Source organism: Salvelinus namaycush, chromosome 6 (assembly GCF_016432855.1).
Source record: "Salvelinus namaycush isolate Seneca chromosome 6, SaNama_1.0, whole genome shotgun sequence".
NCBI classification, from domain to species: Eukaryota; Metazoa; Chordata; class Actinopteri; order Salmoniformes; family Salmonidae; genus Salvelinus; species Salvelinus namaycush.
Window position 1 is genome coordinate 7,496,220 of NC_052312.1, and position 25,074 is coordinate 7,521,293.

Here is a 25,074-nt window from a genome sequence, read left to right on the forward strand (position 1 = left end):
TTACCCTAGTCTTAGCGTCGATCTGAGACCCCCTGTCCAGTAGGAGGCGGACCATGTTAGTGTTACCACGCTTGGAGGCCACGTGGAGGGGAGTGATCCCATTCTGAAACACATAGAACACAACGGAAGACACATTAAAATCGAAATAAACAAATTAACTAATGGTAACGGTGACTAACCCCATTCCGCACAAATTTGCGCAACCGCGGCATTCAAACGAGGCTGCAATGAAAACTAATGGGACTGTAGTGACTGTGCTGGCATCAACATCTGGGGTGTGAACTACGTTTCTATTCAAGCATTGACTGACATGGTAATGGCCCGATAGTATTGGAGAAAAGTTGGAAAAAACGGACCCCTCTGACGCTGTACGTTAAATGGTGACGTGTCATGACATAACGTAGAGCACTCATTATGCAACTCATTCTGTGTCGTACAGCCTCTCTCCACCAGGTGTGGTGCTTCTCTCGCAGGTTAAAAACAAGAAAGGGACAGGGACAGGGACAGGGACAGGGACAGGGACAGGGACAGGGTAAGGGGACAGGGTAAGGGGACAGGGTAAGGGGACAGGGTAAGGGGACAGGGACAGGGACAGGGTAAGGGACAGGGTAAGGGGTGAGGGAGGATAACTAGTCAATTGTACAACTGAATGCATTCATTTTTTGTGTCATCACTGCAAGCCATCATGACGCTCAAAAGCCGCGACACTTCTGAAGATAACTTTAGAGCCGCCCTAAAAAAAACATTCAAATTCGACACAAACCTTCAAACAGGTATGTAATGACACATTATATAAACTCTTTATAGTGTTTTATTTACATTTTAGAGGTGATAAGTTGGACAGATCAGGTGAAAAAAAGCTGTTTCCCAACTAGACATATCTCCCTCTTTCACTATCACGCAATAGGTTTCGCTTCCCCACCCGCCATTTTTAAAAAGATCCGACGGAGCTCATTGCCTTCTTCAATCATGCAGAGATGGCCAGCATGAAAGGGGAGAAATTGTGCTTTACAATGTTATTCATACTACAGTTGACCTGGAAGTATTACGTTTTTTGTGCGCAATAAGGTCAATTGTACGGAACAGCGCTATGTAAAAAAGTGTGTTAGTTACCGTTATATAACCACAATACTACTGTATACAATTGGTGTTGTCACAAGGCCAGAACACAGTTTCTATTATGTTTAATGTTGTTTTTCAGACGGTGGGGGTAGTTCATGCTTTCTAATATGCCTCGATGAATTTCCCTGCTGAGACAATAACGTTTTAATTGAATTGAATTGCTGACAATGGCTTCCTGTTCATTCATCCTCTTAGGATGTGTTCTGTTGTCTTGGTGTCTGGCCACTCCTCTGCTGTCTGTGAAATCCTGACAATGTGAAAGCTGATCGTCTGGCCCAAAACACTGCGGGACACACAGCTTGTGAGGATGACTGTGACTAAAAACACCTGAGAAAGTGTGACATAGCAGAAATGACAGGGGTTTTGAGTGTTACGTTTCTGCAAATTAAAGGATTCTCTCACACACACACACACCCACACCCACACACACACACACACACACACACACACACACGCACACACACGCACACACACGCACACACACGCACACACACGCACACACACGCACACACACGCACACACACGCACACACACAGTCTGAGAGTTAAGAAGAGTACTGCTTGAGTCTGTGACCTTAAAGTACCCTTTCAGCTTGAACAGAACACTCTCCCTGTCTCTGCCTTTGAGTCTCAACTCCTAAAAAAGACAGGCTTTCTCCCATTCCCCTGGTTGCTCTCTTCTGTCTGAGTGGTTGTACAGTACAGTACAGTACAGTACGTCTTCCCTTGAGTGACTGATGGAGACACTGACATGATGATTCAGAGAAAAGGGGAAGTTCTGAGGCGTCATTGTCCTAGAAAGCATATGATTAGCAGACTGTGGGTTCCTAAAGAGCAGTACACTCTACTCGCTCAGAGTGTGTGTGTACGTGTTTTAAAGTCTCCTGTTGTTTATGGCTCTTGGACTCTGTGCAGGGTTGGCACAGTGTGTGGGCAGCCCTTCCAATTACCTACAAACTGTGCACTAGTCCCAGTAAAGGTCTATATTATTCAGTGCCCAGGACCTTGTGGCACAATGGAGGCACAGCTGACTCCAGATCAGAAGGTAGAGGTAATGGTACACTACTCACCCTGGCTGTGAAGTCCACAGCCGCCCCACGGTTCAGCAGTAGTGTGGACACGTTCACGTTTCCATAGTGGGCAGCGATATGCAGTGGCGTGAATCCACTCTGTAACACAGGGGGGCGGACACAGAGAGCGGGAGGGAGAGAGACAGAGTGGGTTAGATAGTAGCCTCATTCATGACCCCATAATCTGACCCTTCACCCTTGACCTCCACCATCCCAGCATGCAGCAGTCGCATCACGTCAACAAAAGGAAAGAAAGAAAAGGAAATGAATAGTCAAAATATTAAAAAAATTGAAGAGGGAGGAAACCAAAGAGATGAAGGGAAGGAAAGAAATCATAAAATTCAGTTCCAGAAAATCATGATTCGATGACGCACGTACACACAAATTCCGTAGTGTACGCATACACACAAACACACACTCAGAAAGATCTCCACCATGCAACTGGTGATCCTACAGTCAGAACAAAATAGAAACAATAGTGTCTACGTTTAAAGAAATAATAAAGAAATAATAATAATTCATAAATGAAGGAAATAAAAACCAAATACACGTACATTAGTTACAGACTGTTAATATCAACCAAACAACGGATACAGTATTAGTTAAGCACACATTTACAGGACAGAGAAGGAAATAACAAATAAAAAACATGACTGTATTTTTTTATCAACACCAAAGTGCACTATGTCATTGTACTGCATATTGTCATGTTAGGAATTCTAAGAAAATCAGAGAGAAATCAAAGCAGGTGGGAGTATTGTGAAATTCTTGGCTTACCTTTCCATTCTGAAAGTCATGGTCCGATTTAATGTGAAAACATTATTTACAAAAGTGTGAAGAATTGTAGACTACGCGATGATTCAAAATTACACATTTAAAGCTGATCGCTTATAATGGTGCAAATTAAGAGACACGATGCATCATGCTATTGGTCCTGCAAACTACCTGCAAAGCACCTGGATACTTTGGGATTGATGTAATATCATGACATTGCACTGGGGAGTATAATATACTGTATGAAAAACATGTTTGAATGCAAGAATAATGTACATATATTTGGATTGATATATTTCTTTATCTAATCTCAAGCTCCTTGTAATTATAAAAATGTGACACTACTGACCTCATTATAACAATTCAAAATGTTGTGTTTTGTCAAATAACATCAATTTAGTTGATAGTGCATGGAAAATATAAATAGATGGCATGCAACACAACATAAAGGTGTTATATATGTTAACAAACACCCTGTCAAAAAGCATTATTCATCATTATGAAAAGTCTATCATCTTTGTGTGAAATGTTTTGTATTAGAGGTGAAATGTATTGGAGGTTTTCAGTAATCAAGCTTGCTGAGCTTGTCATAGCATCAATACAACTACAGAAACTCAACCAATCAAAATAGAAAGGAAGTCAAAAGTACGCACAAAGTAAAAATGAACAGATAACCATTTTATAACTGAAAGACAAACTACTGAGGTGTGAAAAAAAATATTGCCATGCGTACTTAAGGCCTGGGGGGTGTGGTATATGGCCAATATACCACAGCTAAGGGCTGTTCTTAAGCACGATGCAACGTGGAGTGCCTGGACACAGCCCTTAGCCGTGGTATATTGGCCAAATACCACAAACCCAGAGGTCGCTTATTGCTATTATAAACTGGATACCAATGTGATTCTAGCAGTAAAATAAAACGTTTTGTCATACCCATGGTATACGGTCTGATATACCACGGCAGTCAGCCAATCAGCATTCAGAGCTTGAACCACCCAGTTTATAATTAGCATTACAGAACAAAATCAAAAGACCCGCGGCTATTTGCCACCGTGCAATGCTATAGACGTGAGGGAAATAAAGACAAAACAGAAAAGTGATGTGTTTTATGGTCACGGTTGGAGTGGTAGACATAGTGGTTATACCTCCGTAGTCCTATTGACCATCATCTGAAGCAGTGGAGACGAGGAAGGGAAAGACTTGAGATATTTCACACACAGTCGTACAGGCGTTCAGAGCTCAGGGTAGTTACGCAGTACAAAGAATACTGGCAACGTGGCTAGAGTGGTATGATTCTCTTTAAAAAAACTGCTTTATCGCTAAACTGTGTATGCTTTATAGTATCTTTTCATCCAAAAACCTTCAGATGTTTTACAATGAGGGAAGCAAGCCCATGGAGCTATACTGTACACAATACTATTATCTATGAGCAGGCCTTACTGTCGCTATGCAACAGGCCACAGTGATGCATGGCAGCCATTTTGTGCCACAAGGCCAAACTCACTAGAGAGTTGCAAATGTATAGTGTTTTTACAATTCAAAGTCAGACTTTAAGATGGTGGTTATTTCCAAACTAATTCAGGTAAAGTCAGACGACTTTCATGTTTGCGTTTATAATTTTTTCACTAAATGGTCTTTCGATGACTTAGATCAGCTCTGAAAAATATCTGATGTGAAAAGATCTGACGTGATTGGTCAAAAGACCAATTAGTGGAAAGAATATCTGAATTGGGCTACCTGTGTAAATGCAGCCATAGTGTGCGATAGTGGGTGTGTGCGCGATAGTGGGTGTGTGTGCGATAGTGGGTGTGTGTGCGATAGTGGGTGTGTGTGTGAGTTTATGTGAGTGTGTTGGCATGCTGCACTCTTCATCCACCCTCCTCTGGGTCTCCCCTGTGGCTCATGGTGAAGAGTATTTCATGAAAACAGCTGAGCTGCAAACAGCATGTCATGACAACATCAATTATAACTGGTGTGCCATGTGTTTACAGCGCGGGGCTGTTGACGACCTGGTGAACCACAACACTGCTAGTTTTCACTCCTGTTATTATCCTACACCGAGGACCACATTGGAAATACGATGTTATGTTTTATCCTCTGGGGTTCTTTGTACTTTCAATTGGTTTTTAAACTGTGCCAGCTGTTTTACCCAAAAGTCAAACAATCAATCAATCAATTAAAAGGACTGATTCAGACCTGGGTAATGCAGGTGAGTGGATGTTGGCCAATAAATTACATTAACTGGTCAACCAGCTACGAAAATCAGCAGTGCTGCAGGGAAGACCTTTTGGACAGTTATTGAATACTATTTCAGTTTAGGCTACTTTCTTTCAAAACAAGGGAAACTGCACTTCACTCTAGCCACAGCCCATCCCTTCACACCTCACCCCGTTTCCACAGTAATCCCCTAAGGGTGCATGCATACGGCCCTTAAATTGTGATATTCAACAATACGACCTGTGGACAATAGCACACTCCATACAGTGCTAGACATAAACACGGAGGTAGCGAGTGATGGGGGGTAGGAGGGCGTGAGTGGGTCAGACAGACAGATAAGACAGGAAGAGAAAGAGGCCCGGTTAGTGGCAGGACCAAGGAACACGTGGCAAGCACACAGACACTGAAGGGGGGAGAGAGAGAGAGAGAGAGAGAGAGAGAGAGAGAGAGAGAGAGAGAGAGAGAGAGAGAGAGAGAGAGAGAGAGAGAGAGAGAGAGAGAGAGAGAGAGAGAGAGAGAGAGAGAGAGAGAGAGAGAGAGAGAGAGAGAGAGAGAGAGAGAGAGAGAGAGAGAGAGAGAGAGAGAGAGAGAGAGAGAGACAGACAGACAGACAGACAGACAGACAGACAGACAGACAGACAGACAGACAGACAGACAGACAGACAGACAGACAGACAGACAGACAGACAGACAGACAGACAGACAGACAGACAGACAGACAGACAGACAGACAGACAGACAGACAGACAACTACTGGTAAACACCACAGACAGTCGGACAGGAACTAATGTCAACACTGACACATTCTCCTTACACCATTAGCTATTAAAAAGTGTTCCTATTTATACCATACACCACAAAGTGCTGACAAACTAAACTGTAACACACTGTATTATATTTCCTTACAGGCTTGCACCATTAACAACACATGGTCCTAGCACCACAGACATATGCTAACCCAATGACACAGATGCCTGTTTCAACCAGTAAGCCCTCCCCTCCGGCCGTACCTTGGACTGGACGTCGGCGTTGTGGTCGTTCTGGAGGAGCAGCGCTGCTGACTTGGTGTCGTCCTTGCGGGCGGCGATGTGCAGGGCGGGCAGCCGCACCTTGCCCTTGGTGTCATTCTCCAGCAGGACGGACACCACCTGGTTGTGGCCCTGCTGGAGAGCGATGGCCAGGGGGGTGAAGCCATCCTGGAGGAGGGAGAAGGTTAGCATAGCCACAAACAATGGTGATGGATAGAGTTGATATGTAATTATTCAAAACAGAACAAATTGTTCAAAATGGTCGGTGTTGGTAACATCTTGATATTTATGTCAAAATGTGACTTTAACCGTACGACTGCCATAAAGACACGCTCCGTCCTCACCTCTGTGGCGGTGCTCTGGTTACCTCCGTTCTCCAGAAGGTAACGTACCACATCTATATGGTTCTCCTGAGCAGCCATGTACAGAGGGGTGAAGCCATTCTGGAGATACAACAGTGCAACATTCGATCTTAGAGCCCAACAACAACAACAACAACAACTGTACAGGTAACATCATTTTGGGAAGACACCATTTTGTATAGCATCAATCAATACAACATCAATATGACTGGCTGCACACCGCACAGTAAGAGGTTATGTGCTTAGCCCATATGTCCACAGGTATGTCCATAGCCAGGTATGTCCACAGCAATCCTGATCAGTTGGCAGGGATTAGAGACGAAAGCAAGATAGCTGCCGCCTTGGTACTGTATCTCTTACCTGAGACTGAGAGTTAATTTCTGCTCCCTGCTTCACCAGCATCTTCACTACGTCTGCCTGTCCGGCCAGAGAGGCAATGTGGAGGGCTGTGTTCCCTTTCTGGTGGATAGAACACACAGACAGTACTTCTAGCAGTATCAGAGAACAAGGAAAACGTGGAGCATTGGGGGGTTGAGTTGCTAAAGAAGTGAGTTAAAACACATAACAAGAGGTTCACGTTTCACCTCAGACAGAAGGAGAATATCACATCATGAATATATGACAGGAACTGTTTTGCACTGTATAGGCCTAAAAACACAAATAAATACAGGAACTGTTTTGCACTGTATAGGCCTAAAAACACAAATAAATACAGGAACTGTTTTGCACTGTATAGGCCAAATAAGAACAAATTCTTATTTACAGTGACGCCCTACCCCCCTGGCCAAACCTGGACGACGCTGGGCCAATTGTGCACTGCCCTATGGGACTTCCAATCACGGCCGGATGTGATACAGCCTGGATTCTAACCCGGGACTGTAGTGACGCCTCTTGCACTGAGATGCAGTGCCTTTTGAATTGCCCATGTTTGAATTTCAAGCATACCACACCCAGAGTGCAAATTACAGGGGGCCCAGGGGGGGTCTCAGACCCCCTGAATGAGACATGAGCCCCCGAAATGCAACAAAGTCTAACCTTGGGGTGGTCTCTAAATAATGCTAATTTAGCCATTCCCCTATTTGTTTAAAATGCTATTTGTACTGCTACAGTGGTACATATTAAAATAAAAACTTACTCCAGATTAAACAAACACCCCCACCTCTGAGTCATGGTTTAAAAGATTTTTGTTCCATGTGGCCTAACATCCCGGGACAGTCACATATCTCAGCCATTTTCAGGTGTGCCAACTTTTCTTTCTACAAAAAAATTCCTTTTGTCAATAAGATGCATTCATTAATTCCGACTACAAGAGTGTAGACCCAGTAAGTATGTTTACATGCACACTAATAATTCAATATTAAACTGATTATGGCAGTAGACATATTATGCAATAATCATGTAAACACCTCACTCTGCTAATCTTAAACACCTCACTCTGCTAATCTTAAACACCTCACTCTGCTAATCTTAAACACCTCACTCTGCTAATCTTAAACACCTCACTCTGCTAATCTTAAACACCTCACTCTGCTAATCTTAAACACCTCACTCTGCTAATCTTAAACACCTCACTCTGCTAATCGGTTTAATGTCAAAATAGAAGTAAACATACGCTGATTAAAACACCTGGTTTTCTGAGCAATCTTTCAAAATATTAGAACACGCAAACATCGTGGCCAAAAGTGCCCTCTCTGGCCTCATGGGGTGGAATGTTATTAAAACGTTTCATAATGTCCCCATTAATAAAGATTTTTTATGTTTTTTTACGACGAAAATCCGGTGTTTCTACGTCAAACAGTTTTGGTTATATTTCAGTCTTCTATGATGTATATAAAGTGTAATATTAGGATGCAAACTCAAAGTGTAATACATTTCAACTCTATATCTGACATGGCACAGGTGTGTTCCTTTTGTTGAGCCCATAACCATGTGTGAGGTTTATACTTTGTTTAAGACTACCAAGAATCACTCTGTGTGACACTGATTTAGCCCACTGTAGTAAATGGTTAATCGGCATATCTGAAACTCTGCTGTATGGAAAATCGATCTTAACATAGAATGTTTAAAAATGTAATATATTGAGTGATATTAGTGCAGACAGTAGGTAAATAAATAAAGTGTATGTTTACGAGCTGCAGACAGATGCCAGTTTGAGGCTAGCTCAGACGGCTAGGTTGGCAATGACAGCTCTGGTGAACTCGTCGCTTGTAGCATAGCCTCCCAGGTCTCCTGTGCCCACCCAGATCTGCGTATGTGTTTCCCAAAAATCACATGTTCGCTGTGATGGAATGTTTATGTTGATTGGTGATTTTCTGCAGAGTGCCATCAGGAAGCCTGATTTCAGATGTCTCCATGGAAACAGGATTATTAGGGAAATCGTTCTTCTTACAAAGCATGTAAATACTTATATCAAACTATTATAATAATCTGACTATCCACAAATAATAAAATGTTTGTGTGTATGTAACCACATTCAGAGATAATCACCAGATATCATTACACTCAGAGATAATCACCAGATGTCATCACACTTTTTGGTGTTTTGTAACAAATGTGTCTTTCCATTTATCAAATGATGCGAGTCGAGACTGTTTGAATGCAGGAATTATTTTGGAGTGGACCAACATGCGCAGGTAGCCTACTTATAATTTGTTGACAATAAGATGAAAACATCATGACTGGTTGTGTTCATGCCAAATGAAAAGGTCATACATTTTGTTTACTATATATTAGGCCCATAAAAAAAATCATGCACAAGGAGGTCCCATGAAAAATAGAGACCGTATATATCACAGTATAATTGGCACTCTGATCAAACCTTGTATAACTAACTATACCCTACTACTGAGGGAGGGCCTCATTAGTGTTATGACATTTTCGTTACCACACAAATGACTCTACAGCAACTCCCATTCATCATTTTATCACCCATCATCATTCATTCAATCCATCACTGACAACCCAGACAGACAGGCATATCCACAGACACCCATGGCTCAGTGATGGAGTTGAGGGCGCCTTCCTAATGATGCTGTGACACAGACAGCCAGAGAAAATGGCTTCCTAATGATGCTGTGACACAGACAGCCAGAGAAAATGCCTTCCTAATGATGCTGTGAAACAGACAGCCAGGGATAATGCCTTCCTAATGATGATGTGACACAGACAACAAGGGATAATGTCTTCCTAATGATGCTGTGACACAGACAGCCAGAGAAAATGCCTTCCTAATGATGCTGTGACACAGACAGCCAGGGATAATGCCTTCCTAATGATGCTGTGACACAGACAGCCAGAGATAATGCCTTCCTAATGATGCTGTGAGACAGACAGACAGAGATAATGGAGAGTTATCACTCATACCAGCAACAGCCTGGGATTAATCCCTAAATGCTTTTAATTAGGACACAATGATTAAAAAGTCACGTCAAGACACTTGTTTCAGTGACAATCTACCTCAAGTTTGGGGTAGGCCTATTGGGATGTCAAAATACACACTTAAAATTAGTAATGTACAGTAAAAACAATTAAACACGACCCAGTGAATTATGTTCAACACAATACTAGTCAGTCCTGGATATAGAGTTGTATTAAACAATCATTTGGAGAGGCACCTCAAATGGCACCATGTCAGCCATTCAAACACCAACCACGAGGCAAAAACACCAACTGTATATTCACCCCAAAAGCCAATTCTTCCTGTGGCCGCCTTTCCTTCCAGTTCTCTGCAGCCAATGACTGGAACGAACTGCAAAAATCACTGAAGCTGGAGACTCATATCTCTCTCACTAGCTTTAAGCACCAGCTGTCAGAGCAGCTCACAGATCACTGCACCTGTACATAGCCCATCTGTAAATAGCCCATCCAACTACCTCATCCCCATACTGTATTTATTTATTTATCTTGCTCCTTTGCACCCCAGTATCTCTACTTGCACATTCATCTTCTGCACATCTACCATTCCGGTGTTTAATTGCTATATTGTAATTACTTTGCCACAATGGCCTATTTATTGCCTTACCTCCCTTATCCTACCTCATTTGCACACACGGTATATAGACTTTTTCTACTGTATTTTTGACTGTATGTTTGTTTATTCCATGTGTAACTCTGTGTTGTTGTATGTGTCGAACTGCTTTGCTTTATCTTGGCCAGGTCGCAGTTGTAAATGAGAACTTGTTCTCAACTAGCCGACCTGGTTAACTGGCCGACCTTGTTAAATATATATATATATTTTTTTAAAGTGTTGAATCTACATTTCAACATCTAACAAGTCACACGACACCCAAACATGTTGCTTAGAAGGAATAGGCCTTGTCCATTTCCACAGCTTGGCATTACTACCTCCATGTAAATTGAAACTAGCTGTATCCCCTTTCCTGCCTGCTATACCCCAGTACTCTGAAGTACTCTAGAGTGCACAGTCATGTGACAGCATTAGGTTACAGTTAGGTTGCAGTCCACTGGGTGTTGGGGGCAGTGGGATATGGCTGACTGCCCTGGGTATGGTAATATAGTCTCACTGTGAAAAGGTTATGAGTCAGGTTAATGTAGGACTACAGCCGTTTCAGGATTTTGACCTGGTTAACCCCGGGTGTGACACTTTATCCACGTTTTGGGCCCCTAATTTGGAGACCGATACCTTGAACGAGCAGACTTTTCTGAGAAATGCATCCCATTTTTTGGGTTGTTTGAAAGATTTTATCCCAGTTGGAAAGTACAACATCAAGTCCAAAACAAAACAAAACAATGTACGGTTATCCCGACTTCACCGCTGAAGAAAAACAAAACCTGATGTCATCTTTGGAGTGCTTAATTAGTCCAAAGCAGCTGAGAGAAATATAATTTAAAACCTGGCCAGAATTCAAGCTCCTAACAAGTCTTTCACAAATGTGCCTCTACTCAGCTGTGGATGAAACAATAGACTACCTACCTGTGCTACCCTCATACTGTGCTAGCCTCACATACTGTACGGTAGAACGGTAAGGGAACCCACCTTGGTGGACGAGTCCACAGCCGAGCCTCTCTCCAGCAGCTCCTGGACCAGCTCCACATGGCCCTCCTTAGCTGCCAGGTGCAACGCGTTGAGTCCATTCTGAGGAAGAAGAGAAGAAGGGACACACACACAAGAAGATAGGTCAGCTTCAAAACAAAATGGAGGATTGACACAAAAATAAAAAAAGGAACGAGAGAAGTGACTGGGTGTACCTCAAGGTCCATAACCTAACGGTGCCCCTCTCCCTCTCTCACTCTCCCTCCCGCTCCCTCCCTCTCCCTCTCTCACTCTCCCTCCTTCTCTTGGCTGTGAAACCGTGTTGTCTACTTTCTCCCTTGACGGGGTGACTGATAGAAATTTCAAAGCCACTACTGGAGGTTAGAATTTGCTCCGTGCCACGATGGTGGTGGACTAGGGCCAGTCCAGGATTTACTATGTAGGCCTGGTGGTATTAATTAAGCCTGTGTGTGTGTGTGTGTGTGTGTGTGTGTGTGTGTGTGTGTGTGTGTGTGTGTGTGTGTGTGTGTGTGTGTGTGTGTGTGTGTGTGTGTGTGTGTGTGTGTGTGTGTGTGTGTGTGTGTGTATGTGTTTGCGTGTGTGTGTGCGTGCGTGCATGTGGCAATCTGGTGTTTGCTTGGTGTGTGGTGTGTGATTCTGTTCATTGAATGCAACTGTCCGCAGAACAGAGTCAGGCATTGCTGGGACTTGGCTAGTCTACCTATTAAGCTTGGATGGTAGCTGTATATACCGTATACTAGGATATTTGTAAATAGCCACAGGATGTTTTTTTCAATACCGTTGAAACTATTTATTTGATGTTTGTTTTTTTATACATTTGGATATTTGTAGCTACTTACATAAATAACTGTAGTCAACGTGTGTAATACGTTAGGATATAAAAAAGATTGCTTCCTTCATTTCAACTGTCACATAATTTTTCACTATGAAGCTTGCCAATAGTCCCCAGTCACGTGCTGTTTGTTTACGAGCACACAATGACGAGAGACCGGAGCCTTGTGAGTCACTCACTGTTGTGCAGCATGGGTGATGTAATTACAGTATAGAATTCACAACTAAATGTTTGCCAGCTAAATATCTTATAACTATTAAGTTAACTGTCTAAAATGTGCTAAATGCTCTACAGTTAAGCACTTAATTTGCTAATTTAGTAGCTAGTTAGCTATCTAGCTAAGTGATTAGCTTCTTCCAAAATCAAGCGTCGCTTGGTAACAGCAGAGGATTCCTTCCTGGATCAAGAGCCTTGCTGTCTAATATTTGTTTTGTGCAACAAACTGGGAGTATAATGTTTTTGTTACTTGTATAACTTTATGAGCTAGAATGTCTGTCCTGCAAATAGTTTAGGTCAGAGAATGTATAAAATGTTTGCAATGCGTGTTTAGTTAGCATTCTCTATGAGATTTTATATATACTTGTTAGCATTGCTAAGGCTCAGTGGGGTTTGAAAATATCACCCCTTGTGTTCAGTGCCGGTATTACAGAATATCCCAGTACGGCACAAGGTCGATTTGAAGGTATGACAATCTGGATACCATCCAAGCATTTACTTTCCAGACACCCATAAGACCTGACCCTAGATCAGAACATCCGTCCAAGACTAACTCAGATATATCAAGACTCAGATATACCAACTGGTCCCAGTTCAATTAGCTAAAGACTAGGTGATTTCCCTCTGTATAATTGCGGTCCTGAACCTAATAAAAGATTGTTGTTGGGGCTATAAATAGATCCTAAATGCCTGGGAAGGAAAGAAATGAAGATTACATTTCAATATCACTCTAGGCAGATTACTCTGCGGATTAAGGAACCCAAGCGTTAATTCCCAAACACCACAACATGAGGGGATGATTGACAGAATAGGCATGACGGACGGAGCCAATGAGAGAGGAGAGAAATTAAGGAGCGGGAGGTAAAGTGAGTTTGGCCAATGAGAAGGAGGGAGGATTGAGATGATGAAAGGAAAGCATGACTACTATTGTTTCCCTCATGAATGGCCCTCTTTCAGTCTAATGAAATGTTTTTGCGGGTGTAGCGAAATGCTTGAGTTCCTAGCTCCAACAGTGCAGTAACATCTAACAATACACAACAATACACACATCTAAAAGTAAAATAATTGAATTAAGAAATATAGAAATATTAGGAAGAGCAATGTCGGAGTCCGGAGTGTAAATATCTATCTATCTATCTATCTATCTATCTATCTATCTATCTATCTATCTATCTATCTATCTATCTATCTATCTATCTATCTATCTATCTATCTATCTATCTATCTATCTATATATATATAAATGAATATATACACTCCAGACTCCAACATTGCTCGTCCTAATATTTCTATATTTCTTAATTCAATTATTTTACTTTTTAGATTTGCGTGTATTGTTGTGAATTAATAGATATTATATATACTGTATATACTGTATGGGTACAATAATAGCAGAAGGAGAAGAGTTATAGGGTTATAGTACTCTGTCTTGTGGGCCGGGGGGCGAGTACCAGTGACCCAGCACTGATTCCATTACTCTTTCACCAAGGAGAATATGTCTAGTGTTTCAAAAGGGCCGCTCAGTCAGTATGTAATCTCCTCTGTAACCTGGTCAGCCCAAACAGACTATGTCACGCGGACCCTGCTTATAATGAACTGAACCGCTCCTGGGGGTCCCTGTACTTACAGCAAGGCCCCCTATCGACGGGGGAAACTATGTTTGGGACTGGTAGTGAGAATACATGGGTCTACTCTACACACTTGTCTACAAAAGAAGTGTGTCATATATTCTACAAGAAAAGTGTGGGATGTTTTGTGCACTGCCCTGAAGGAGCTTGTTGTATAACAGAGAGGGAGGCGGAAAGACACGCTGCATTTGACGTAGAAGGATGCACCACCTGCTCACTTAGCCTGTCCTCACATCACTTAGCAGCGAAAACCAGCTCTATTTCCAGCTCTATTTCAGTATTGTGTAATTGTAGGGCCTTGCCCCAATACTGTACTGAAGGAAAAACGTAGAGGGTAGACAAACACCTTACAAACTCCCTGTAGAAGGAACCCCTTTTAACCTGCCCTTGTTAACACACGTCCTCCTCAGAGATGGCATTGGGGATAACTCAGGGTGCTATAGCACCTCAACTCCTGTCACTACCCAAATGGAACAGAGCAGTCATTTTTTTTAAAGTCCCTACTCTATGGACTTCAGAGATGAATGGCTGCCTCTGTTGTTTGTCTCTATGGAGACAGGGAGGTGGTTAACAGCAGGGACAGTCTGTATTCACTTCTCCGTGGTGGGGATCTCCCACAATCTCAAAGGAAATCCTCTGCCCCTGGCACTCCCATCCATCTCTGCCCACAACAACCCCATACTGTCCCAGAATCCCCCCATTCGTAAATCCTCTCTGTAGTCTACTACAGGCATGACACTCTGTCACACAACAGGTCCCTAACCTACAGTACCTACTGGTCCCCACAGCCATTGCATCAGCCTGGCCAGACACTTATAACACCTTCTAATCATATAATATTAAATTCACCTTAATACAGATGTAATGTGGCAGAAATGTAGTTTATCAATTAGAGGTAGTTGAGAGTAGGGCTGTGGCAGTCATGATTATTGTCATGCAAGCCTGCCGGTCTCACCGTAATTGACCGTCAATTAAACACGTTTAGCAACTCCAGGCTCCACCACTACAAGCCGCATACAAGGATTTGGAACATCTACTTAAAAAAGAAAATGAAGAAATAAATTGAATATACACCATCACAATAAATCCATTATTTATTTTAGGATGGTCCGAAGAAACATTATCATATGAAGAAAATGTATTTCCGAAGAACAGAATATGAGTTGGTGTCACGACTTCCACCGAAGGTGGCTCCTCTTCCAGTTCGAGCGGCGCTCGGCGGTCGTCGTGACCGGTCTACTAGCTGCCACCGATTCCCTTTTCTTTTTCTGTTGGTTATGTCTTTATTGGTTTCACCTGTTTCTTGTTTGGGGGTTGTTTCAGGGCTATTTAAGCCTTCTATGCCCGCCTGCTTTTGTCCGGGCTTGTTCTCTGTTCTGTTTGTGGATGGTTGTGTTTTGTTATTTTTCGGACTGTTTGTTGTCCTGTTTGGGTCGGTCATTATTTCGCCTGTTGTTTTTGGCGTGACCATACTTACCGGAATAAATACGGTTTTCCCTAAACCTCTGCTCTCTGCGCCTGACTCCGCACCCACCACTCCTAGCTACGTGACAGTTGGCCTACTGTATGTTATCTGGCTATGCACCATGCCATAGACAAGATATGCTTATAAATCATGTGCCATTATTTTATATTATATGATTTTATAGTAAGAAGAAAATAATTGAACTTAGCTGAATAATACAGAAAGGACATTTTTCCCATTCCAGAGCGAGAGTGCGCATATGAAATGACTATGTTAAGCGTAAAAGTGATCATTTGAAACAGGTCCTATATGCTAGATTTTGAGTTATTTGGCAACTTTAGCTGTTAATGATACAAACCATAGAATGCCTTAGAAATCAAAACATATATGGGTTGCATGGTGCGACTATAGGCTATTGATGATTAGAGAATGTCGCAAAAAAAGCTTGCCTCACATACATGTTATTCAATAATTTAATTGAAACTGCTCACGCGCATCAATGAGTGTCTGCGTAGCCAGTCTCTAAAATAGAGCTTGGTTCTATTTGTGATGCTTGACGCGCTGCAAGTCCCGCCTCTCCAATCTCCTCATTGGTTTTTAGGAGTTTATACCCACGTAGGTGATTGAAAGATGAACTGAGGTCCACACTCCAGGCCAGTTGGTGGTGGTAATGCACCTTAAAGTTGGTTGCCCACCACCATATAAAGTCCAAAGAAGAAGAAGAAGCCGGAAGGAGGAGAGATGACTAGAAACTAACTCGGTTTACCCTTTAATCTGTGGATTAATTGTCAGAGTAGAGGACCTTGTGCATTTCAGGTAAAATATCAACCGAATGTTTATTTTCCAGAACAAATTAGCTAGCAACAGCAAGCTAGCTAGCTAAATTGCCATAAATGTTTAATGCGTTTTGACCTGTCCCCAAATTAATATAGTTGGTTCAGAGTTCGTTTTGATACTCAACCTGCTTGTCCTTATGGTGGTGGACAAAATCAACATACGCTCACGCGCGCAAGCAGTGTGGTCAGCATGTCAGGCTGCACACGGTGTTCTCTCATCAAGTGATCATATTTTCACACATTAGACTATCCCCAATTGAATCTTGTCTTTACTAATATATAAAATTTGTTTTGATTTAGAATGACCCATTATCAAATGGGCAGGGACAGGGACAGGGACAGGGACAGGGACAGGGACAGGGACAGGGACAGGGACAGGGACAGGGACAGGAACTTGGGCAAGACAAAAAAAACATGTCATCCGTATGCACTGGAATAGCGAATGGAGGCCACTTTCCTGCCTGTACGTTTTTCACTCATGTGGATAGGCTGCTCCGGTTATTTTGCTGTGTGACAGGTATTATTCTCCAATTTGGGAAACCAAGTGAAAACTGTTCGGGAACATTGATAGTAACATGATTTCAAAACAAAACATATTTCATTAAACTGTTGACAGCCCCTCTGCGCTGGAGATTGGAACGGAGAGAGAGGAGATGGAAACGCACGGTGGTGAGATATTCTGTAGCTAAAGGTAATTACTAGGCTATTAAAAACCTAATTCAAATTCATTATAATTATAGGCTAACTCTGAATTTGTTTAATTTAGGCTAGACCAATTATGTACCAAAGATAACTTAAATCGGTTTTATTTTATGTTTTTCTGCCATGTCTAATATGCGGTAGGCTATATATTGTATAATGGCACAATCATTAGTTTAATAATGTTTTTTTTCAGGCTTGGGCTCTATAGGCCTATACCTATGCATACGCTATATGCATCTGAGTGTTTTGAATGAATCATCCCTTTAGAAAGCGCTGTCCACTTCGTTGTGTTAAGGCTTTGAAACAACATCCACAACAACCATGTTTTCCACTTAGTTTCAACCTGTTGTTGAACTTCTTTCTTCAAACTGATAAATCACAGTAAGGTGAGTTTTAAAAGCACCATACTGTTTTGATGATAAGTGTTTGATGTGATTTTCGATAGCATTTATGTCAGAGTGGTTAGAGGGACAATAGAGCCCTGAGTACCAGGCCATTAGGACCTGATGGTTGTTAGTGAGTTGAGTACTACTAAGGCATCTCCAGAGTGCATAAGAGGAGATTACCGTGACTCAACGGTCACGTAGAATTTTACTGAGGTCACCAAAACAGCCCTAGAAGAGAGTACTCCCAGGGGGCATTTCAGCAGTCACAACCAGCATAAATACCAACTAATCAACATGCAGATAGAGTTAGGATATAAAGAGTTATCATAATGGACTATAGTTCCATAATAAATTGATTACTTCCTCATCGCAAGGCAGTTAAAAGTTTACAGTAGGCAGGGGTAACTGGGTAACAGGAGGAACAGTGTAACAGGGGTAACTGGGTAACAGGAGGACCAGGGTAACAGGGGTAACTGGGTAACAGGAGGACCAGGGTAACAGGGTAACTGGGTAACAGGAGGACCAGGGTAACAGGGGTAACTGGGTAACAGGAGGACCAGGGTAACAGGGGTAACTGGGTAACAGGAGGACCAGGGTAACAGGGTAACTGGGTAACAGGAGGACCAGGGTAACAAGGGTTACAGGGGTAAGAAGGGTAACTGGGTAGCAGGAGGACCAGGGTTACAGGGGTAACGGGGTTACAAGGGTAACAAGGGTAACTGGGTAACAGGAGGACCAGGGTTACAGGGGTAACGGGGTAACAAGGGTAACATGAGTAACAGGGTTTATTTCGTTTTTTTATTTCACCTTTATTTACAGAAAGAGAGAGAGAGGGATAGAGAGAGAGAGAGGGATACAGAGAGAGAGAGAGAGATACAGAGAGAGAGAGGGATACAGAGAGAGAGAGAGAGAGAGAGAGAGAGAGAGAGAGAGAGAGAGAGAGAGAGAGAGAGAGAGAGAGAGAAAGAGAGAGAGAGAGAGAGAGAGAGAGAGAGAGAGAGAGAGAGAGAGAGAGAGAGAGAGAGAGAGAGACACACACACTCCTCCCCGTAACCTCTTGTCTTCTTTTATCCCTCCCTCCATCTATACATTTACCATTCTGTTTATTTTACCGGATGGAGATGCATGGTGAATTCATGAGAGGCCAGAGTGATGGACTCAGAGTAATGGATTTTGACGTTATTGATTCATTGACTTGTCAATGTCAATATTAGCGGTAGCAAAATCTTACTGACAGAATCATCATACAAGAAACCTGCCTGGAGTGCAAGTGATTTTTTATAAAAGCACATTGCATTTCCTGTGCTAAATTTGCTCAATCAAAGCTATTGTCAGACATAGCAGTGTTACCTTAAAGTAGTACCTTGTTTAATAATGAACCCTGAATGACAGAGGCTCTTTACTCCTAATGTAATCATGCTGACAGTCCCCTTCAAGATGACAATGATTCCATTTTAGAGTGAACCGCAAAAACTCAGCGCTCAGGGAGACTGGGCCAATCCCTCTCTTAATCTGAGAACAATGTTAATTGTAGAGTGCTAGAGTGTAGTGATTTGTAATACAGCCAAATAGTCAAATGTTTTGTAATTAATCACTAACAGCTCAATCCACGCTGAGCACATTACACACATTATGTGGTTGCCATAGCTCCCAAAGAGCAACATATTTTTGCTCTATAGTTCCTCCCTATGGACACAGACAAAACACCAACACCAAGGTCACCCTGTCACTGTAGATGGATTGGCATTAAGAATTATGATCAAACACACGATTGCAAGAGAGAAATGTGTTATTGAAGAGAAGGTAGGAGATAGCAGAGGCTTATTGCCTGGGTGACTGGGAAGAGGACTGGCAGACATTGTGGCTCCACAGAGACCCACAGCCGCAGAGACCAAGAGCACTATCAAAACAAATGTCCTGTGTGTGTGTGTGTGTGTGTGTGTGTGTGTGTGTGTGTGTGTGTGTGTGTGTGTGTGTGTGTGTGTGTGTGTGTGTGTGTGTGTGTGTGTGTGTGTGTGTGTGTGTGTGTGTTTGTCCACTAGTCTCTAACCTGATTGCAGGTGCTGATGTTCACTCCACCCTTCAGGTACTCCAGAACCTTGTCGATGTTCCCCGCCCTCGCCGCTCGCAGGAAGCTGGTGTTGCTGTCCGACTGGAGAAGAACACAGAGAAATAAATAGTTTAGAACAACATTGGAACAACATTAGAACAACATGATGGCAACGTCAGAACTCAGCCCAATGCCTCATAGCGTTGAAATAAGTAACTTCCCATGACTTCTAGGACAGATAGAAATGGCAATGGTGATAGCACATCAGCACTTGTTTGGGTAACGTGTGCCAGGCCAACCGGACATTCAATATATCCCAAAGTGCACACAGCAACAGTCCCTGAGGCTCAAAGACAAGCACACCTCAGTCCCTACTGAGCCCAGTGGCAGTGTCACATCAGTCATTATCTGCAGCCAATAACACCTTCACTGAATCACTGTTTCCCATCGGAGCGTAATATTATTTAATCAGGCACAGAGGAATAGTGTATAATGTAACACAGGGGAATAGTGTATAATGTAACACAGTGGAATAGTGTATAATGTAACACAGTGGAATAGTGTATAATGTTACACAGTGGAATAGTGTATAATGTAACACAGTGGAATAGTGTATAACGTTACACAGGGGAATAGTGTATAATATAACACAGGGGAATAGTGTATAATATAACACAGTGGAATAGTGTATAATGTAACACAGGGGAATAGTGTATAATGTAACACAGGGGAATAGTGTATAATGTAACACAGGGGAATAGTGTATAATGTTACACAGTGGAATAGTGTATAATGTAACACAGGGGAATAGTGTATAATGTAACACAGGGGAATAGTGTATAATGTAACACAGTGGAATAGTGTATAATGTTACACAGTGGAATAGTGTATAATGTAACACAGGGGAATAGTGCATAATGTAACACAGTGGAATAGTGTATAATGTTACACAGTGGAATAGTGTATAATGTTACACAGGGGAATAGTGTATAATGTTACAAAGGGGAATAGTGTATAATGTAACACAGGGGAATAGTGTATAATGTAACACAGGGGAATAGTGTATAATGTTACACAGGGGAATAGTGTATAATGTTACACAGGGGAATAGTGTATAATGTAACACAGGGGAATAGTGTATAATGTAACACAGGGGAATAGTGTATAATGTTACACAGTGGAATAGTGTATAATGTTACACAGTGGAATAGTGTATAATGTAACACAGGGGAATAGTGCATAATGTAACACAGTGGAATAGTGTATAATGTTACACAGTGGAATAGTGTATAATGTTACACAGGGGAATAGTGTATAATGTAACACAGGGGAATAGTGTATAATATAACACAGGGGAATAGTGTATAATATAACACAGGGGAATAGTGTATAATGTAACACAGTGGAATAGTGTATAATGTTACACAGTGGAATAGTGTATAATATAACACAGGGGAATACAACCGGGACATGTCCTCCACTTTTCCTAACTGAAGCAGACTAAGTTGGAGATGGACCAAGACTGTAGAGCAGAGCGGGAGTGAGTCAGCATTTTCCTCTCTCTACCTTCCGTCCCCCGGCACTACCTGGCTCACACTACAGAAAACAGTACTGCAGAATCACCGTTTCCTCTCGCCTCTGTGAGGCGGAGGCAGAAAGTAGTCTCAAATGTAGTCCCGCTCCATGACAACCAGCCTGTGCTGCTAACTGGGAACCTTATTGAATTAGCGTCGTGGCTAGTGAGGCTAGCTATCTCCCAGAGACGCTCAGTGAGGGTGACAGGGTTAGAGATCGTTCCAGCACACAACAGAACTCAGCCCAAACCCAGACTGAGGATATGTCCCCTACTCTGTCCCATTCTGTCACTCACTTAGACTGCAGTGCAGAGATGATATGTCTATACACTGGACACACTCCCGATAAGAAGAGAGATTCTTCCTGGGGCTATATGAAAGCTAGTTTTGTTCTGCTCTAGCCTACAGCAGCAGCAACCTGTGTCTGGATGCTGCAGAGAACTGCACTGAATCAATCAGACCTGACACAACAATCCACATTCACACCTGACACTAAAATCCACATTCAGACCTGACACTACAATCCACATTCAGACTTGACCTTACAATCCACATTCAGACCTGACACAACAATCCACAGTCAGACCTGACACCACAATCCACATTCAGACCTGACACTACAATCCACATTCAGACCTGACACTACAATCCACATTCAAACCTGACACCACAATCCACATTCAGACCTGACACAACAATCCACATTCAGACCTGACACAACAATCCACATTCAGACCTGACGCAACAATCCACATTCAAACCTGACACTACAATCCACATTCAAACCTGACACAGCAATCCACATTCAGACCTGACACAACAATCCACATTCAGACCTGACACAGCAATCCACATTCAGACCTGACACAACAATCCACATTCAGACCTGACACAACAATCCACATTCAAACCTGACACTAACAGTAGCTGGAGGTAAACCCAGAAACCGTGAGGCTGTAGCTAATCAGGAGCTCCCAGAGCAGCAGGATGGCAAGTTGAGCTCTGTCAGATGTGTGAATATATTAGTGTTACTGCTCAACCTGGAGGCTGATACCTTACCCCAGATGAGGGGTCTCCTGAGGTTTCTAGTAGAGACAGCTCAGATGATTTCTCCAGGGAGGGATATCTTTATCTATGACAGAAGGAAAGGTCCAGAGGAACAGCGTGTGGATTGTCCAGCCAGCCCACAGGGCAAGGATCATTTACACCAACCAAATTCCCTTTAATATCAACCCGATGCACCTTGCATGTCACAGAGCAGCATCACAGCTCACCAAAGAGAACCACTTCAACATGTAAAAAGTGAATAAATGACTGACATTTAGTTTTAATGAATCACATTACAGATTTGGCTGAATAATGTATCTTGCTCTCTCTCTCTCTCTTCACAAACCACCTACAGATATCAGAGAAGGGAAGTGTGGTGAGGGGCAGAAAGCCAAATCATATCCCGTCGGATTCTTAGCTGCCGAGTTACATTATTCAAGGCATCTTTTAATCATCCCGGTGCAGTCTGTCTTTTGGTCAGCACAGCCCTCAAACAGGGTTTTTTACTCAAAGCACTTAACATTCAGAAGAAAATAAATGCCAGATTGTTCCAAAAACTTCCTACAGAAGTAGTTTTGTGCTAAGCCCCTAGAAACTAAGTAAAACAGATGGTACAGATACGTATATACTGTAGTTTCTGTGTCCTTGAACCAGGCAAATGCTTTGAAAGAGAGTGTTTTATGGCTTTGTGTGTGATTGAACACTCCTCCTACGAGGCGTCATGATATTTAGGACTGGTAGAGAAAGAGAGAGAGAGAGAGGGAGGGAGAAGGAGAGAGTGTACTGCTTACTGTTCGTGTTTGATTGTTTATCTCACTTTTGTTTATTATCTATTTCACTTGCTTTAGCAATGTAAACATATAGTATGTTTCCCAAGCCAATAAGCCCCTTTGAATTTAATTTAGAGAAAGGAAGAACAAAGAGAGAGAGAAAGTAAGAACAGAGAGAGAGAAAGTAAGAACAGAGAGAGAGAAAGTAAGAACAGAGAGAGAGAAAGTAAGAACAGAGAGAGAGAGAAAGTAAGAACAGAGAGAGAGAAAGTAAGAACAGAGAGAGAGAAAGTAAGAACAGAGAGAGAGAAAGTAAGAACAGAGAGAGAGAAAGTAAGAACAGAGAGAGAGAAAGAACAGAGAGTGAGAAAGAACAGAGAGAGAGAGAAAGAACAGAAAGAGAAAGTAAGAACAGAGAGAGAGAGAAAGAACAGAAAGAGAAAGTAAGAACAAAGAGAGAGAGAAAGTAAGAACAGAGAGAGAGAAAGAAAGAACAGAAAGAGAAATTAAGAACAGAGAGAGAGAGAAAGTAAGAACAGAGAGAGAGAGAGAAAGAACAGAAAGAGAAAGTAAGAACAGAGAGAGAGAGAGAAAGTAAGAACAGAGAGAGAGAAAGGTGGTAATGTACTCAATCAGATATGAAGGTATTCGGTATTGTGCTCATTCATAAGCCATTCTTTACAGAAACAAAATGAACTATTCACACTCTGAGTGAGTTACCCTTGATGACAAGGGAATGAATGAGAACTAATAGAAGATCCCATTTCAACTCATACCAGCTAGCCTGGTTGCCAGGTCTGTTTCTGCTTTCTCCTTCATCACCCAATCTGGCAACCACAGGCTAAAAAACAAGCGCTATAACCAAAATTAGACCTTAACACGACCGAAACATTCTCTAACGTCGTCTAGCCAGTACGCTTTAGTCTAGACGTCTATCATATCCCTGGGTGCATTAACCTAACCTGTGATGCGTAACATCACTTTACCGACCATGTCATTTCAGCTCCAAAAGCCTTCCTAAACTGAGATCGCATTAAACATTAATTTACACAGAGTACTTCTGTATCTTCATCAGTGTAGTAGTGTGTAGAGGATTTATAAATAATGAAAATATTAAATCCCATGACGACCTGTTGTAAACATCCTGGCTCCTCCCCATTACTAGGGAGACAAGCGGCCCTGCCTCTGTCGGTAACCATGACAACAGGGTATTTCATTCGGTAGACATGCAGCTCTCCAATCTCTGACTACGTGTGGAGCATTGCCTCTCACTCTCTCTTTCTATCTCTCTCTATCTCTCTCTATCTCTCTCTATCTCTCTGAGGGTGTGAACCATGACTTGTAATGCTTCACGGCAAACACACTCAAAACTATTCTTCTCCAGAGCCAGACCAATAGGATAGTAGGATGTTGAGGTGTTATCGTGATGACGGAGAAGTTGCTATGGGTTTTTTGATACAGACTTACCTAGGTACTGACCTGGGTACTAACCTGGCCCCTTCTACCAAACATAGAACAGCTCAGCCGTATGTGTGTGTTTGTGTGTGTATGCGTGTGTATGTGTCACTGCACTGTCCAGAGCCACAACCACCACAACCAAGCTTGATTGAATGGTCGCCCACGGCAACACAGATGTCACATATCCCTCAGAGAACCCTCCAACACACATCACATGCTCTGCAGACTCTATCATTCACACACAAACACACACACACACACACACACACACACACACACACACACACACACACACACACACACACACACACACACACACACACACACACACACACACACACACACACAGGGCAACCTTGTCCTTGTCCTTTGCTGGTTTTAAACACCACACTCCAATGGAACAACACATTCTATTCCTGGACTTCATTACAGCCTGTAATAACAACAGACAACAGTGTTTACTGGGGATTTGTTGTACACAGCAACCATGTCACACCGCTGTGGTGCCTAGGACTGGGAGACTG

General features: G+C 42.5%; 1 protein-coding gene across 1 annotated transcript in view; it reads right to left on the bottom strand.

Annotated features, from left to right (window-relative positions):
• LOC120049577 (ankyrin-2-like) overlaps nucleotides 1-25,074 on the bottom strand; it is a 192,541-nt gene that overhangs the window by 86,363 nt on the left and 81,104 nt on the right. Inside the window, exons 2-9 of the mRNA XM_038995864.1 lie at nucleotides 19,702-19,803; nucleotides 11,569-11,667; nucleotides 6,933-7,031; nucleotides 6,555-6,653; nucleotides 6,193-6,378; nucleotides 4,111-4,134; nucleotides 2,192-2,290; nucleotides 5-103 (exon numbers count right to left, since the gene is read on the bottom strand). Coding sequence (XP_038851792.1) covers nucleotides 5-103; nucleotides 2,192-2,290; nucleotides 4,111-4,134; nucleotides 6,193-6,378; nucleotides 6,555-6,653; nucleotides 6,933-7,031; nucleotides 11,569-11,667; nucleotides 19,702-19,803 — 807 coding nt within the window. The remainder of the gene's footprint in view (nucleotides 1-4; nucleotides 104-2,191; nucleotides 2,291-4,110; nucleotides 4,135-6,192; nucleotides 6,379-6,554; nucleotides 6,654-6,932; nucleotides 7,032-11,568; nucleotides 11,668-19,701; nucleotides 19,804-25,074) is intronic.